Below are 16185 nucleotides of genomic sequence, written 5' to 3' on the forward strand. Positions count from 1 at the left end.
CCTCGACTACGTATACTCTAGACTCAAAGCGAAGACCTCGGAATGATGCGCAACGCTAGATCGTGCGCTAAGTGGGCAAATACTAAGTAAAGTATAAAGAAAGCAATAAGGTGGCAAACGTTTTCAGAGTAGCGTGTGAAGCTAGCCCTAAGCTGAGCTGGTCGGAGACAAAGCTACCACTCCGTCTCCGACGGAGTCGCATCACTACACCCAGGGGGTCACAATTAATAAATATGAAGGATTTGTCTGTGTTTTATTTTTGAAAACTGTAAATTATATTGTTCCTATCTTGAATTGATCACAGTAATCGACTTATACATTGACTGCTGGACTCGTGAACTGTACAGAATATCGCACACATCGCCGCAATGCCGGAGTCCAACACCTCCACCGAGTTCGAGGGCTCTCTGAGCAATGAGCCTAAGCGCATCGAAGAAGGTGTAGCGGGCATCGAAAGCGAGAAGAGTGTGGACAGTCCTGCGCCAGCTGCTCCGCCAGCTGCGCCGGCTGGTCCTCAGCCTCTGCCTGCGGTCCAGTTATGGACAATTGTTGCTGCTGTTTCGTTGGCTGGTTTCATCTACAGTATGGACGTTGCTATTATTACGACCGTGAGTTACTTTTGCTATGCGCCGAGTATCGCGATTTGCGCGACTGACTTGCTGGAAAGGCTATCCCCGCTATTACCACTCAGTTCAAAACCATCAAAGATATTGGTTGGTACGGAAGTGCGTACCTTATCACATTGTAAGTATTGCGATCTAGATACGTCCTTGATAAATCTGTTTCACCGTCTAATAACTCTTGCCAGGTGTTCTTGCGCACCCATCATGGGCAAGATTTTGCAAAACTACTATTCCAAAAACGTCTTCTTCGTATTCGTCGTTGTCTTTGAGGTCGGCTCTCTGATCTGTGCATTGGCTCCTACGTCAACTGCATTCATCATTGGCCGAGCCATTGCTGGCATTGGTGGTGCCGGTCTGTTCAACGGTGGTCTTGCCATTGTCGCAGCCTCTTCAACGAAAGAGCAACGTCCTGGTAAGATCATTTTGACGATAAAAAGTGTAGCGGGAAATAGTTGACTAACGTATCGCAACTGAACAGGTCTCGTTGCTCTCGTGTACGCATTTTCCCTTCTCGGATCAGTCATCGGTCCCATCATCGGAGGTGTTTTCACAGAGAAGGTTACCTGGAGATGGTGTATGTCCATCCTACAATCCGAGATATCATTGAGAGCTGGAACTAAAAACAAGCAGGCTTCTACATCAACCTCCCCCTTGGCGCTGTAACCCTCGGCGCCATCATGCTCATCCGCGTCCCCGACATCCGCGACAAGACCAAGCTCGCCAAAACATTCTTGGAAGCCATGAACCGTCTTGACCCCATCGGATTCGGCCTGTTCGCTCCCACTTGCATCATGCTCTTGATGGCTCTCCAGTGGGGTGGTACCACATACGCTTGGGGCTCATCCACCATCATCGGCCTCTTCGTCGGATTCGGCGTAACGCTCATCGTCTTTTGCTTCTGGGAACGCCGACGTGGAGATTCCGCAATGATCCCGGGATCAATCATGAAGCAGCCCGTGGTTTGGTCGTCCTGTGTAATTAACATGACGCAGTTTGCGTCCCTTTGGATCTTTTCGTACTACTTGCCTGTCTGGTTCCAGACTGTCAAGGGCGATTCTCCGATTGCTAGCGGTGCCTACTATATGGCCACTGCTGCGCCGATTATCGTCATTACCATGACCACTGGTTTTATTGGTAAGTATCCAGCCCATCGAGAACTTCGTGCACAGATTATTTGCTAACTTGGATGCTATTCAGCCAAGAAACCCAACACCTCTCTCTACATGTTCGTCGGAAACTCCATCGCAGCCGTCGGTGCCGGTCTCATGACCCGCTTCGTCCCCTCTTCCTCGGTCGGCGTCTGGGTTGGCTACCAGGTCCTCTCTGGTTTCGGCCGTGGTATCACGCAACAACAACCCATTCTCGCCGTTCAGCAGGGTCTCGAACCCACCAAGATCCCCATCGGTGTCGCCATGGTCCTCTTCGGACAATTCTTTGGCGGTGGTGTATTCCTTGCCCTTGCAGACACAGATCTGTCCAGTACTCTGATCTCTTACATTCCGGAATATGCCCCTGGCGCCAATGTCACTGCGATCATTGATGCGGGTGCCTCTAGTGTACGGAATGTTGTTACTGCTGAGCAGTTGCCGGGAGTTATTCTAGCCTATAACAAGGCTATTGACAACGTGTTTGTAAGTTTATGATTCCCTTGCAGGTCGAAATTATAGGCTACGTACTAACACTATTATTACAGTATTTGGGAACCGCTACATCCGCATTCGCTGCGGTGATTGCTCTATACATGACATTTGCGGGATTCAGGGCTGCGAAGCGTACTAAGAAGGCCGACAGTGTTTAAGTTAAGTCATACGGAGTGCTCTACAAAGCTCAAGCTATTTACGAGTCGTTTGCTGCGTAAAATTGAAGTTCGCGAAAAAGGCTTGTAGACAGCAAGCCGAAATCATGAAGCCATAATTTGTTTATTGTCGTTTTTTTATGAAAACTTTAATATATACCTACAGATAGAGCAAGCATAGCGAAAAACATAGATTGCAGTTTTTGACGTTTCCTCTACCTCTACCCTCCAGGACTGTACCTAAGCTCTGATAAATTCTTGTCCAAAGCTGAAACAGCTAGAAAACAAACCGAGAAGGATTAACTAACGTCAAGAGATTGTAGAGGTAGCTGAGAGAGACAGTTCGTCTTCAAGCCCAAACCTTGGTACCCGCTTTCGTCAAGCCCTAATACCAGCTCCTTCTAATCAGTGCTGCACAGTCAGATATGGCCCCCAAGCCCCCTGCACAAAGTTTACGAAGCATAATCAGCTACCACAATTGGCCAATTGGCTGTTGCTTTTAGATATTCCTTGACTGACTACCCMCCTGCCGTTACTGGCAAAGACCGAGAGTCAAGTGTCAAACACGCATGTTCCTTCGAGGCTGCATAACTAGCCCACTCACTACGCTGTGCGGTACAATTTGATAAAAATACACACTAGTATTCTGTGTGTATAGCTTTTTTAAATAAATAAATTTATAGCTGGTCACATAGTTATTGTGTCAAAGCCTAGTCGAGCCAATTTTGTCGTCAATAGCCATCCGAAGAGAAATTCTCTAGAAACAACGGCCACCCATTCACAATGGCGGCACTATCTGATTTCAAACGCATCAACGAAATCGTCTTGGTTCGCTCCCCTTCTCCAACAACCGAAGGAGGCGAGGGAACGCAATCTTCGCGATCCAGCAGCAAGACTCTAGCCGCCACGCCAGAGACAATCCTGCTTCTCTCCTGGGGCGATGCGGCTGCCAAACACATCGAAAAGTACACCAACATGTACACAAAACTCTACCCGAGCGCAAAGATTGTTCTCGTCCGGGGCGGCGTGGCCGATTTCCTGTATCGCTCAAACAGTGCTCAACGCAAACTCGTTTCTCCAGCTGTCAAGATCCTAGCTGAGTCCGCTGACGAATCGACGTTACTGGTACATGTCATGTCGAATGCAGGCTCAAAGACATGGTCCACAATCAACGCGGCATATCTCGAAACCACGGGTCGCGCTCTTTCGAACGCAGTCACAATCATGGACAGTGCTCCTGGTCGCTGGCGATTTTTTCAGACTTGGACTGCCTTGTCGCGCAGCTTGCCGCGCGCGTTTGTGCCGAGGATGGCGTTGAGTTTTGTGTTTGGAACGATCTTGTGCGTTATTCAACTCAAGGACTTTGTTACGCCGGGTCTGGATATCTTGGATACCGTTAGGGAGCAGATGAACAGTTCTAAGGGAGCGATTAAGGGAAATAGGAGGTGTTATATCTATTCGGATGGGGATGATATTATTGGAACCGGGGATGTGGAGGAGCATGCAAAAGAGGCACAGCAGAAGGGGTGGGCAGTGGAATTGGTCAAGTTCCAGGGAAGTACGCATGTTGGACATTACAAGCAGGACCCGGAGACGTATCTAGATGCGATTAGGAGGACGTGGTTTGGGACGTCGAAATAGATGGGAGCATTGTACTTGTTCGTGATGATTCAAATATATGGAGTTAGGTTGTCAATATGATCTTGTTTCGTTATGTTATATGAGCTAGAGATAGATAGATTTCAATTGACATGTTTAAGCGCATACTCTTAACAATTGAATTATCTGAAATTTAGCAGATGATCCTTAAGCGACAGTCTAGCATCCAGGCTTATACTCCACTATCATTGCATAGTTTCCTACTCATACGCGGTGTAACACTTAGAGACGGAGGTTGTAGCTGGAAAAGATATTAACTCTATATAACGCGGCAATCTTCCAGCTTTGATACACTCAAAAAAACCCATCAATGCTTGACTAGAAGAGAAGGACATCATCACCAGGCTTCGCAATAGCATTCGGTTGCTTGAAACCAAGAGATCCAAGAGACTTCTTAACGCTATCAATCATGGGTGGTGGTCCACACAAAAAGATCTTTGTTGATGCCGAAGGTACAGGGAATCGGTCCTCAATCATGTCTTTGGTCACATATCCACTACCACCCTGCCAGCCAGCGGGCGTCTGCTCCAGTACATAGTAAATCTTGATGTTCTCTGGGTATTTGCGAGCAAAGTTGTCCAGCTCTTGACGGAGCAAGATGTCGCTCTCTGAACGGTTGGCATAGATGAGGCTGACCTCAGTGGTATCGCGTGGGTTCTCGCAAATGGCGCGAATGAGCTGGTACATTGGTGTGATACCAGTGCCACCGGCAACCATGCCAATCTTCTTGCACATTCCAGGAACGTAACGAATACCGCCTTTGGGACCACGGAACTCAACCTTGTCGCCAACCTCGAGTTTGCCAAAGTAACCGTTTGTGAGGGCACCATTGGGATATACCTTGATAACTAATTCGAGAACACCGCGGTCGGCGTTGTTAGAGATCGGGGTATAAGACCGTTGAACGAGCTTGCCGTCAACGAGGCCGCGAATGGAGACATGCTGGCCAATAGGCAAACCGGCTATCATATCCTTGCGGGGGAGCGCAAAAACGAAGCGGTAGGAGTCAGCAGACAAAACCTCCTTCTTGACGAGAGGCAGCTTCTGGAAAGTAGTAGGATCCAACCAGCCGCGGCCATTCAGCACGTTTCGTTTCGGCAATCTAGGGATTTTCATGTGTGCCTTGTGTGAGGTGTAATACTGTAAGATGTATCCGAGGCGTTGAACAGCTGCGCCTAGCGTGAGCGAAAACGCAGTGGATGCGACGATGATACCATCAGTGAAGCCGAACTCCTTGCGCTTGACGGCGGCAATGGCCTGTCGGAAGAATTCTGTATTTGCGAAGCTCACCGACTTGGGCAGGGTAGTGAGATCGATTTGCTTCGTATACCACCAAAGGCCGAAAGCTGCGAGCGAAGAGCCGAGACCAAGAGACAAAGTAGTAAGAGCTCGCGAAGAACCACCAGTCTGCTTGGGCTTTGGGGGTATCGGTGCAGCAGGAGCTGCAGCTATCAAACGTCCTGTCTCGGGTCTTTTGAACTTCTGGGTTTCGCCTTTCTTCAATTTACCGACGAGGAGGCTTTTTGTGATATCCCATGCGTCGTCCGAATGTCCTGCCGCGTCGAATTCGACAGTGCCATCCGTTCCACCGATCTCAATCAAGATATCGTCTCCACCGGGATGATCACGCACGTATTTTGTGACATCGTACACTATATGTCTTTGTCAGTGATCTGTAAATATTTGGGTATACTCTCAAGGATGAAATCCCACCTTCACCGTGGATTATGATCCACAAGTCATCTTCGCGATTGTGCTCAGCCACTTGCTCGATCGTGAATTCGGGGACTTCTGTTGTTGCGCTCATGATGGCGGGTATGTCAAAGCGTGCCACCTGGGTACGCTGTGTGGGAGTTGCTGCAAGTTTTGGATATGCAACGGACTTGGATATTTTTTTAACTTGAAAAGTTGGCCGACATCTTTCAATCTAACCAACACGGCCCTTGACCCAATTTGACCCGGACTGTTAAACCGTTCGCATACTGACTCGAATCGCGGAGCTGAAACTTTTGGACCCCTACTATCTGGCAGACTAAAGAAGGGCTATGGCGTCCCGTCAGCAGTCGATTAGTAGTGAACCCAAAGCTGTACATTAAGCTTGTATCTCAGTAGATACGATTAGTAACTAGTGGTAAGTAATTCGTGTATATATCAATATAGATACATGTACTACTAGCGCTACGATCCTTCGGCAGGATCCGTGATAAGCCCTAGTTTAGAGCTACCTTGGGGCCGAATTTTAATGTGCGTTAGGGCTTCTTCCAGCAATCTAGAGAGCTCGGCTGCCAATGACTGGAGTGATAAGCTTTGGCCCCCATAGAATAGGAGATTTAGTATTATCTAGCACCAGTTATTTAGCTGCAAATCAGTCAACAAGCTCTAAATAAACTCACACTAATGCACACTAATAAGGATGATCTTCCGCCCCCAGGGCGCATACGAACTGATAAAGCACGTTTTCTAGACTGATTCGCGAAGCCTGCTGATTACAGTATAGATCTGACACCTACTAAGCAATGCCCCGTGTTGCGTTACTAGCGCCATCTTTGATTCTTCACGCTACTAATCTGATCGGGTTATGCAGACTAGAGCTATAAAGCGATAGCTCAATACGCAAGTACCCAGGGCTAATACAATTGAGGCAAAGCTGCCTGCATGCTCTACTAAGCTGAGTAAGCCCTAGCCATCTTTAAACTAATCTGATAGAAAGCTGACTCAAGGAAACAAGTACCGAGATACGGAGTACAGAATGACAGGCGATATTACGGCTAGTCAGACTAATCATAATCCAGTATCATTAAAAAAAAAATAGGTGAGTATTTTGGAAGTATTGTATGATACCCTAAAATTACCCGTTTTGGAAGTAAAGTGATCAGACATACGGAGTAACTTAGGGCATACTAACCACCTACTAAGCTTTTGTAAGGGTGTCGCCTGTCGTATATCCCTTAGCCCTAATCGAACAGTGTGATCTTCAGGTCAACATGCGATGCGTATCGGAACAATCATACAATGTTATTTGTTTGCTACCCAATCAGTATGCGACCTACTCCGTATGGGCTGATCTCCATACAAATGTATGGAGGGGCCTAAGTGTAGAGAAATGGGGGACAAAACTGCTTGAGAGAGGTATGATTCTTCGGAAACTGGTTTCTGTTTCTCCGACGAGCTGCTCCCATTTTGTATTCAATCGGTTCAAATAGACTCTTCGCGGACAAAGGGCCTTGGTCTTTCGATAGCATACTCACTTCTTTTATCCATTTTTATTAATTCATTCTGATAGATACCTTGAAAAATGGCTGCTATCAGCGAGAATGTCCAGACTGCCATCTTGCCGGATCTGACCAAGACGGCGACTCAAGTCACCACTGTTCAAGTGACCCCTGAGGCAGCAGTACCCAAGCCCCAAACGCGCCCAACTCCCAAGCTAGAGAATCCTTACACAGATGATGTGGCTTTCGCTAGAATCCTCGAACAATACTTMCCCGCCGAGGTGAAGAGCCGCGTCGATGGCGAAATGAGTGGAGTGGCTCAGTTCGCTATCTCGAAGGAGGCAATGGACTGGGTTGCGGATACCGAACGCTCTCCTCCACAGGTTCAGCACTGGGATAGCTGGGGTGAGAAGAAGGATGAGCTCGTTACAAGCCAAGGGTGGAAGAATGCGTGGCGATGGGGGAAGACCGAGCGGTATATTGTTTTCACACGCCACTTGAATTGCACCGAGCTAGCGAAACTGATATGGTGAAACAGATTGGCTGCCTTGCCTTCACTCACCAATGACTATGAAGGATACGCCAGAATAATTCAGGTGCTAAAGTTGCATCTGTTTTCCCCGGCTTCCGCGACATCCAACTTCCACCTGATCTTGTCTGACGGAGTGGGTACTCTCCTGCTGGCCCATCTTAAAGACAACAAGCTCGACGATGCAACCCGAGCCTTGTTCCAGCACGCATATGACCGTCTCTCGTCCGCCGACCCAGATAAAGGCTGGACCTCCGGACTGTGGATGACTGAGCGTGCTGGTGGCAGTGACTTGACGCCTACCGAGACTACAGCCACCTACTCTCCTCTCGGCCCAGACGAAGAGGCTAAAGACGCGGACGGTTTCCCTCTCGGACCCTGGGTCCTTAATGGTCTCAAGTGGTTCTCGACTAGCACTGAAGGATCGATGGCTGTTGCCGTCGCGCGCACTGAAAAAGGCCTCAGTGCCTTTTATGTCCCCATGCGCCGCGCCGCCACTGTCAATGGTGTGGCCGGTGTCGAGCTCAACGGCGTCCGTATCCGCCGTCTCAAAAACAAGATGGGTACCAAGGGTCTCCCTACCGGAGAGCTCGAGCTCAATGGCATGCGCGGATACCTGATCGGCCGAGAAGGCAAGGGTATCAATGAGATTGGTGTCATACTCAATATCACTCGTATCCACCTCGCCATGGTCTCGGTAGGTTACGCAGCCCGTGGTCTTTCAATTGCCCGTTCCTTCGCACGAGTTCGTAAAGTTGCTCGCGGCACTCGTCTCAGCAGCGTGCCTCTGCACATGAAGACCCTTGCCAAGGCCCATGTTGCCTACCGCGCTCATTTAGCGCTTTGCACGTTTGTTGCGGCCCTGCTGAGCAAGACCGAGCAACAAACAACGCCTCTGATCGATCTCGTACCGTCAAACGCACAGGACGCCGGAGCCCTGCTACGACTGCTCGGGTCTGTCGCCAAGGCCACCGCAACCATGGACTGTGTCGATGTTCTAAGAACCAGCATGGAGTCGCTCGGTGGTGTCGGATACCTTGAAAACGACGAGATGGGCATGAACGTCGCACGTGTATTCCGAGACTGCACTGCCATCCTCATTGGTGAAGGCACAACAGATGTCATTGCCACTGATGTCGTCAAGGTCTTGAAGGGACCCATTGGCGCATACGTCGCTCAGGCCTACGGCCGCTGGGTCGAGTCTGCATTGCCCAAGAAGGAGTCCCTTGCTCCCGAAGTGGCGATAATAACCCAGCAGTGGACAGAATTGCAAACTGCCATAGCATCGAACTCGATTGAATTCATCACCAGAAATGGACGAGAGATTATGACTCGGGTTGCCACGTTGACTTCTGGCATCTTGCTTCTTGCTGATGCTGCACGCGATGACAATGCTGTTGCTATTGCAGTGGCTCGCCGTTGGATCCAGCCTCCAACCTTGTTGAGCGGATCGAGCGTAGAAGAAGAGCTTTTGCTTGATCAGGAAATTGTATTCGGCGATCAGCCAAGATGGTTGGGTCTTCCATGAGGTATCTATGAGGCACGTTTGTATTAGAGGAATTTTATTGGATTATTGGAAACAACGAATTAGTTCTTGGTTTGGAATAAAACTTTACAAGCTAGCGCTAGACTAGTATGCTTTGAAATACGTTCAGTTAATCTATTTATCCCATGTTATCCAATCGTAGCACCACAAATACAGTAGAACTCTAAAATGGGCAACTGTCTGTAGTTACAGTAGGCTCTAAATTGCAAATGTTGTTAATCAGTGTTCTTCACGGAGGATACTTTTTTCTCTGCTCGGCGGAATGACCGACCAAAGATATCTCAGCATCATGGTTTAACCATAAACAGATGAGAATGCAGCTGCAAGATGCCTCTTAAAACGCTTATGATACAATTCTAAAGGATAGCAGATGCAATTATAAGCTTCGGCGACGAATGAGTGAGTCACCATTCCGATACAAAATGCATTAACCGCAAGTCAAGCAGATCAGTCTATTTATAATGCGATCGTAACATACAAACTATATGACCATTGTAATGATGCCATCTAACTTAAGCCTCGGTCTTGGGAGGCCACTTAACCCTCTTCTCAGCACGGACATACAAATTCGTAGGACGGATGAGCTGGAAGTAAGGCTCGTACTCAACAGCCTCGGTACTAGCTTGGCTGAACTCGTAGCGGTATACCAACTTGGGGAGAAAGATCTTGACGGCCTGCAACACATAACTGTTACCAATGCACATACGCTGACCGGTAGCGAAGGGAACGAAAGCGCCCTTGGGGATGTTGGCCTGGTCACCGAGCCAGCGGTCAGGGTCGAAGCGAGTTGGGTTGTCCCAGGCCTTGGGGTTGTTGTGGATGTGCCAAGTCTCGGAAATCACGACGGAGTCCTTGGGGAGTTTGTAGGCGCCGGGCAAGATACAGTCAACCTTGGATGTTCGTGCAGGCTGAAATGAGGGACTGTGTCGGCGAAGGGTTTCCTTGACGTAGGCATCGAGGAAGGGCATCTTATTGATGAGATCCACCGTGCAGACGGTGTCCTCTGTGAAGCCAAAGTCGATCAACTCTTGCAAAAGGCGATCTTGCATGCCAGGGTATTCGACTAATCCGTATAGGAGCCATGCCAAGATGGTGGTTGTGGTAGTGAAACCAGCAGCAATTGTGACAATCAAGGGATCTACGAGACGATCTCTAGGCATCTTGTTTCCTTTGTTATCTGTGGCACGTTGCAAGTAGTCTATTTGATGTGAAAATTAGTAGATATAGCCAATTGAAAGAGCAAAAGCTATCACTTACCAACAATATTCTCAGCCTTCAAGGCAGCCTCTTGAAGCTCTAGGTCTTCAACACCACCAGACGCCGCCGCCACGATGGCCTGTTCGAAAAGGAAATCGAGACGCTTCTTCGACGCACGGAGACGAGCAGGATCACCGAAAGGAAGCTTGTTGTACCAATCACCTTTGGTTGAGATCTTCTTGTTCAACTCCAGCAAGTGCGCAATGAGACGGGGAACTTCGTGCATTGGTGTGTCAACAGCCTCGAAGTGTTTGAAATCCATACCCAAAACCAACTTTCCAATAATCGATGAAGACATCTTAAGCATATAAGGCCAAGCATTCCAAGCCTCATCGCGGTCACCAAGTTCATCAAAGACGGGGAAAGATTCTTCGACCACCTTTTGCATAACAGGGGCGTAGTGTCGTACAGCCTTAGGGCCAAGGGCAGGGGAAATGAACTTGTGAGACATGCGCCATGCTTCAGTATTTGTGTCAGACACAAAGATACCGGCATCTGGGTTCTTGAGCGGACGCATGGGGTGGCCTTCGATGATATTTTTGGAGAAGAAATCGCTCTCATCAAAGACGATTGCACTCAGGACCGCGTCGTTGGTATGATAGGTTACACAACCCATGTTGGTGGTCTTGAAAAGAGGACCATACTGCTGGTACAAGCGCTGATGGTTTCCGACATGATCAGGGAAAATCTCGAAGTAGTTTCCTACGTAGGGAAGMCCCTGGGGCCCAGGAACKGGGCGCACGCCTCTGCCATCGATAGTGATGGCGATAGGACCTTCGTGTGCAAGAATATCTGGAACGGACTCAAGAACAGAGTCTTCATTGTTAAAGGCAATACCTAGAGAACATGTAAGTGCACACTCTCAATACATTAGACTTGGAGAAATACTAACCCTTGGGATGGACAACCGCGAAATGAGAGGCAATCAGGTATTGTAAACTCTCATGGTCGGTTTTGTCTGGGACCTCAATGACACGAGCGGTGGATGGGTCCTCGCCTAGGAGATAAAATGAAACAGACGACATGCTGCTTCTCTATGACCAAGGTCTAGCACTACACAAGGTACTAGATGGGGTTGGCAAGTGTTTGGTAGGAATGCAAGAAAATCACTACTTCGGCCCACCGTCTTGAAGACTTGGACCATTTATAAGGGTAAACCTTGCCTGGCGTTCTCCGTTATCAATAGAATAGCCTTGGTCAATCCAGAAACGATAGTATTATGCCGAGGCCTAGTCAGCATGTAACAAGAAGTTGCTGAAAATGCTTCCAAAACTACCCATTTGGGTATACCGCAGTGTGTAATCGTTACAAGTAGAGTTGTACTGTACCAACAATACAGCCCCGAGAGATAGAAAATGGCCCCTACAGCCTAGTTGATGAAGTGTTCAGGTCTAGAGGTGGAAATGGCCCCCCGGTGGAAACCCTAATGGGAGGCTTATGAAATGTTTACGGCTTGTTGCTATGGGCACAAATATTAAATTAGGACCTTTTATTTTATTTCTACTATCAAAATCTAATTTATTACGACTTCTAGGCTATGTGCCAACAGATTGATAGAATATTCGGCTGATGATCGACATGGTTATATACGATAAAACAACACGTTTGTGATGTAGAAATAGGAAGGCGCTAAAATTTATCTAGTACAGAAAAAGCGTAATTTTGATCAATGTTAGAGTACGAGTAAAAGCAACAGTATCTGTACAGCTGTGTTGTCCATTAGTAGTTGCTTAGTAGGTACTGTAAGCCGTCAGCCGTTGATTAGTAGAGCATGCATATCAGTAAGATATTCTGCTAGGTTAATTGAGCTTAAACTAGTTGCTTTAGCGCTTAGTCTAAGGCGACAGGCATCGGCTGCCGGCTGATCGAAAGATCGCTTAGCAAAGCTAGTGTTCTTCTAAGATTCGGCCGTTTATGTCTTTAGTCCTTTGCGGTATCGAAAATTACTACTGGGCAGGGATGTGTGTTAAGTTTAAGCTTATTAAGAAGGTTACGACTATGTATTTGTTTCGCCCCAGGCTCAGTTGATCGCTTACATGTTGATACATCAGGTGTAAATCGTACGGTGTGGTATTTGGGATATTCCAATTATATTATATTCTAGTTCAGTACTTGACCAAATCTATAACCTGTAGCTTTACCCTCAGCATCCATTTTCAGCATCTGCTACCAAAAATTTGAATTCTACTCTATACTTGTAACTCGAAAATGCTGGACCGTGTCGATGTTTTGGTCTGTGGAGGAGGCCCAACTGGTCTTCTCACAGGTCTAGGTCTTGCGCGCCAGGGAATTTCAGCAGTTGTACTAGGTAAGTTTTGGAAATACTCGTTGAATGGCACGAACCCTAACCCTCAATAAGAAAAATGTAAGAAGTCTGAGCAGGCCAGATTTGGCCGAGCTAGTTTGTTATACCCACGAACATTGGAACTGCTCGATCAAGTGGATGTATTCGAGCAAATGGCCGAGATTGCTCATATTTCCCGCGGCTACGTCAACTACAACGGCGGAAAGAGAGTGATCTCAGGTACCTATCACTCAATGTTCAATCAATTACAGGGAACCTACTTTGATTACGTGATCAACATCAGACAAAAGTACTCTGAGCAGATCTTCCGAAAAGCATTTGAGTCACATGGAGGTGCCTTTTATGAAGAATATGAGCTGGTCTCGATTGTCCAGGATGATGATGCTGCCGATGATTATGCATTGACAGTACGAGTGAAGAACAATGCTACTGGAGAAGAGAATGAAATTAAATGGTAACTTTCGACGCCTCCGTGAATGATTATCAAGCTAATTATATGTACAGCAAGTACCTTGTCGGTGCTGATGGAAAGAATTCCGCTGTTCGTCAGCTTTCCGAAATTCCCTTCATTGGTGACAACACTGGAATCAAATGGTTCCGAATGGATGCAGTCGTAAAGACTGATATGCCTGATGCCCGTGTTGGCATGGCTTCCATTGAGTCTCCTGTCTACGGCCACGTCTTGTGGATGTGCCAGGACCATGGCCGAACTCGTATCGGCTTTTCATTGCCACCAGCGCTTGCCGATCGATTTGGCACTGACATTACCGAAGCTGAAGTACGACAAGCCGCCAAAGAAGCTGTCGCCCCATTCAGTCTAGAGTTTGAGACTGTTGACTGGTGGACTTTGTACAGGTAAGCTCACGACATTGACTTTTTTGGCTGTGTATTGGTGGCTAATCTTTTGAAAAGTGTCGGACAAAGAGTAGCCGGAACCTTCAGAAAGCAGAGAGTATTCCTCGCCGGAGATGCATGCCACTCTCATTCTTCTGGCGCTGGCCAAGGTATGAATGCAGGCGCTCAGGACGCCCTGAATTTGTCCTGGAAATTAGGTGGATACCTCAAAGGGTGGTATGATGAATCTGTCTTGGATACATATGAGCACGAGAGAAAACCAGAGGCCCAGCGCATCATTGACCAGGACAAGACACTCTCCGCACTAATCACAGGAAAGATTCCAGAGGGAGTGGGCAAACCTGGCATGAATTCTTTCCAAATTCTTGGAGAATTCATCGCATCCACGATGCGGTATACTCTCGGTCTCGATGTTCACTACGAGCAAAATATTCTCAACAAAAAAGCAAATATCGGTCTAATCGCAGCAGGCTGGGCGGGCCCTGATGTACTTTTGCGACGCCCTGGATCTAGAATCCCTCTTCGTCTGCACCAAGTCACCAAGAACGTTGGAAGGTTCCATGTCTTGGTTTTCACTGGAAATCCGGCATTAACCGGCAAGAGCTTGCAGAGTTTGCGATCCTACTTCGACAGCGAGGACTCCTTCACTCGTAAGGTTCCTGACTTTATCAACTACCTCACCATCATCCCAGGAGACTCCCCACAGGCAGATCATTACCTCGGAGTAGGTCGTTGGGGTAAAGCTTTCTACGACGCCGACATGTCCGCTGCCTGCACTTATGGCTTCTCGGCAGCTCTAGGTGGTGTCGTTGTTCTAAGACCTGATGGCATCCTTGGATACTCGGGCGAGCTTGGTGAAGGCAAGGAACTAGGAGAATATTTCCTCCAATTTGTCAAAGCTAATGTGGACGGCCCTGTGGCTGTGGAAGCCATTCCTGAGACTGCTGAGAATGAATCAAAGCAGACCGGAGAAATTGAATTCAACGCAGATACTATAGTATCTAAGCCAATTGAGAGCGAACTTCCTTCCGTCACGGAGACTACGGTATCCAAACCAGTTGTGAACGAATTTCCATCCACCACGGAAACTACAGAATCCATACCAGTTGTGAACGAAGTCCCATCCACCACGGAGACTACAGAATCCAAACCAGATGTGAATGGAGCTCACTCTGTCGTTCAGACTGAGATCCCCATAAGGGCAGGCCCTGAAATTGTTACCGCATGAAGCTTACGGAGGACAATTCGTAAATTCATTAGCAGAATTGTCTCATCTACGGGAGTCCGACCGTGACTCTACTCAGGTTGATTTTTATGGTGTTTCGACTTATGCGGCGTGTTGCCGCTCTCATTTCATACTTAGATTTTAGTTAGCAAACATGATAGATTCTACTGAATAACCTTTCTGTTGTTGACTTTTTTTCTCACGGAAGTGGGCGAATTTCTCTCTTTGCGATCTTATTGATCCTTCTTGCGCTTGGCTCGTACGGGTAAGTTCGGGGAGCATTCAACTCCAGCGTGCCAAGAGGACAAGAAGTCTATCTCGTATTAAATATCCCCCAAAAGTTCAAGCGTTTGGAAGGAGTTCAATGTGGATATGATGACGATCACTTAAGATCTCATGGATTTATTACTATTGAAACTGCCAAGAAGAAATAAATAACTTAATACGTGGAGCTTTTGCGAAGGCCAGGCAATCCAAGAAGGATCCGAGATTCGAGAAAGTCAAAGATTTAGCCCCTGCGCTGTCTCTTCGCTTACATCAGTATCTGATACGCTATAAAGTTCCGCCGCGCATACGACCGAATATGTAGATCGATAAATGCACGTTAATGCGGCCACTACACGTGCAAAAGCAGTTCGCTGCTTTGTAGTCTTATCTAGATATAAGATTGGCCGCCGAGAGGTCAAAGATATGCACTGCAGCCATCCCCTGCGCTCAGTATTCGCTTAAGGACTTGGCGGCAAAGGTTATTTGATACGTTCGAAAGCCCGGGCTTTAAATACGAGGGGCTACGTATGGACATTGATTGGAATGACGCTTAGGCGCAGTACATGTGGATACGTACAAAATTGGCCAAAACATAATATGGCCAATGCTCCAAGGCAATTGGCTAGGAGGTCACGATATGGAGCGGTTCTAGTACGATGATTACATAGTATGGAGTACGTGGCTGAGCGCCAGAGTGAGATAAGGATGCGCTATCCACTGATCTGACCGTGGGGGCGGACGATACAACCTATCGTACAGTTTTCTATACTAAGTTATCCGTCGTAGAATAAACTTTTGACTAATCTCAGCTGCCTCAAACAGCTTAGCAGCAGCGACTTAGCCTTCGGGCCTTAAACTAACCTCGCTGTTAGGAGCCACGCTATGATCTATCAGCCCGGTAAACCCTAAAAA

General features: G+C 47.7%; 6 protein-coding genes across 6 annotated transcripts; 4 read left to right on the top strand and 2 right to left on the bottom strand.

The window, feature by feature from the left end:
• Positions 1–368: 368 nt before the first annotated feature.
• BHQ10_010025 (uncharacterized protein) lies at positions 369–2421 on the top strand (the record flags this gene model as incomplete). Its single annotated transcript, XM_040872610.1, has 7 exons — positions 369–608; positions 668–744; positions 809–1035; positions 1102–1197; positions 1254–1757; positions 1821–2254; positions 2317–2421. 7 exons carry the CDS (start codon positions 369–371, stop codon positions 2419–2421), a joined length of 1683 nt encoding a protein of 560 aa, XP_040738527.1.
• A 780-nt stretch (positions 2422–3201) lies between these two features.
• Positions 3202–4059, top strand: BHQ10_010026 (uncharacterized protein; the record flags this gene model as incomplete). The annotated part of the gene is made up of 1 exon (XM_040872611.1): positions 3202–4059. The coding sequence occupies one exon, from the start codon at positions 3202–3204 to the stop codon at positions 4057–4059; it is 858 nt and encodes a 285-aa protein (XP_040738528.1).
• Positions 4060–4395: 336 nt separating this feature from the next.
• BHQ10_010027 (uncharacterized protein) lies at positions 4396–5884 on the bottom strand (the record flags this gene model as incomplete). Its single annotated transcript, XM_040872612.1, has 2 exons — positions 4396–5729; positions 5791–5884. 2 exons carry the CDS (start codon positions 5882–5884, stop codon positions 4396–4398), a joined length of 1428 nt encoding a protein of 475 aa, XP_040738529.1.
• A 1488-nt stretch (positions 5885–7372) lies between these two features.
• BHQ10_010028 (uncharacterized protein) lies at positions 7373–9346 on the top strand (the record flags this gene model as incomplete). Its single annotated transcript, XM_040872613.1, has 2 exons — positions 7373–7764; positions 7828–9346. 2 exons carry the CDS (start codon positions 7373–7375, stop codon positions 9344–9346), a joined length of 1911 nt encoding a protein of 636 aa, XP_040738530.1.
• Positions 9347–9876: 530 nt separating this feature from the next.
• On the bottom strand, positions 9877–11646 carry BHQ10_010029 (uncharacterized protein; the record flags this gene model as incomplete). Its single annotated transcript, XM_040872614.1, has 3 exons — positions 9877–10562; positions 10622–11458; positions 11514–11646. The coding sequence occupies 3 exons, from the start codon at positions 11644–11646 to the stop codon at positions 9877–9879; spliced, it is 1656 nt and encodes a 551-aa protein (XP_040738531.1).
• A 1183-nt stretch (positions 11647–12829) lies between these two features.
• BHQ10_010030 (uncharacterized protein) lies at positions 12830–15009 on the top strand (the record flags this gene model as incomplete). Its single annotated transcript, XM_040872616.1, has 4 exons — positions 12830–12929; positions 12981–13380; positions 13431–13781; positions 13839–15009. The coding sequence occupies 4 exons, from the start codon at positions 12830–12832 to the stop codon at positions 15007–15009; spliced, it is 2022 nt and encodes a 673-aa protein (XP_040738532.1).
• Between the last annotated feature and the right edge of the window lie 1176 nt (positions 15010–16185).

Source organism: Talaromyces amestolkiae, assembly GCF_001896365.1.
Source record: "Talaromyces amestolkiae strain CIB chromosome Unknown scaffold28.1, whole genome shotgun sequence".
NCBI lineage: Eukaryota > Fungi > Ascomycota > Eurotiomycetes > Eurotiales > Trichocomaceae > Talaromyces > Talaromyces amestolkiae.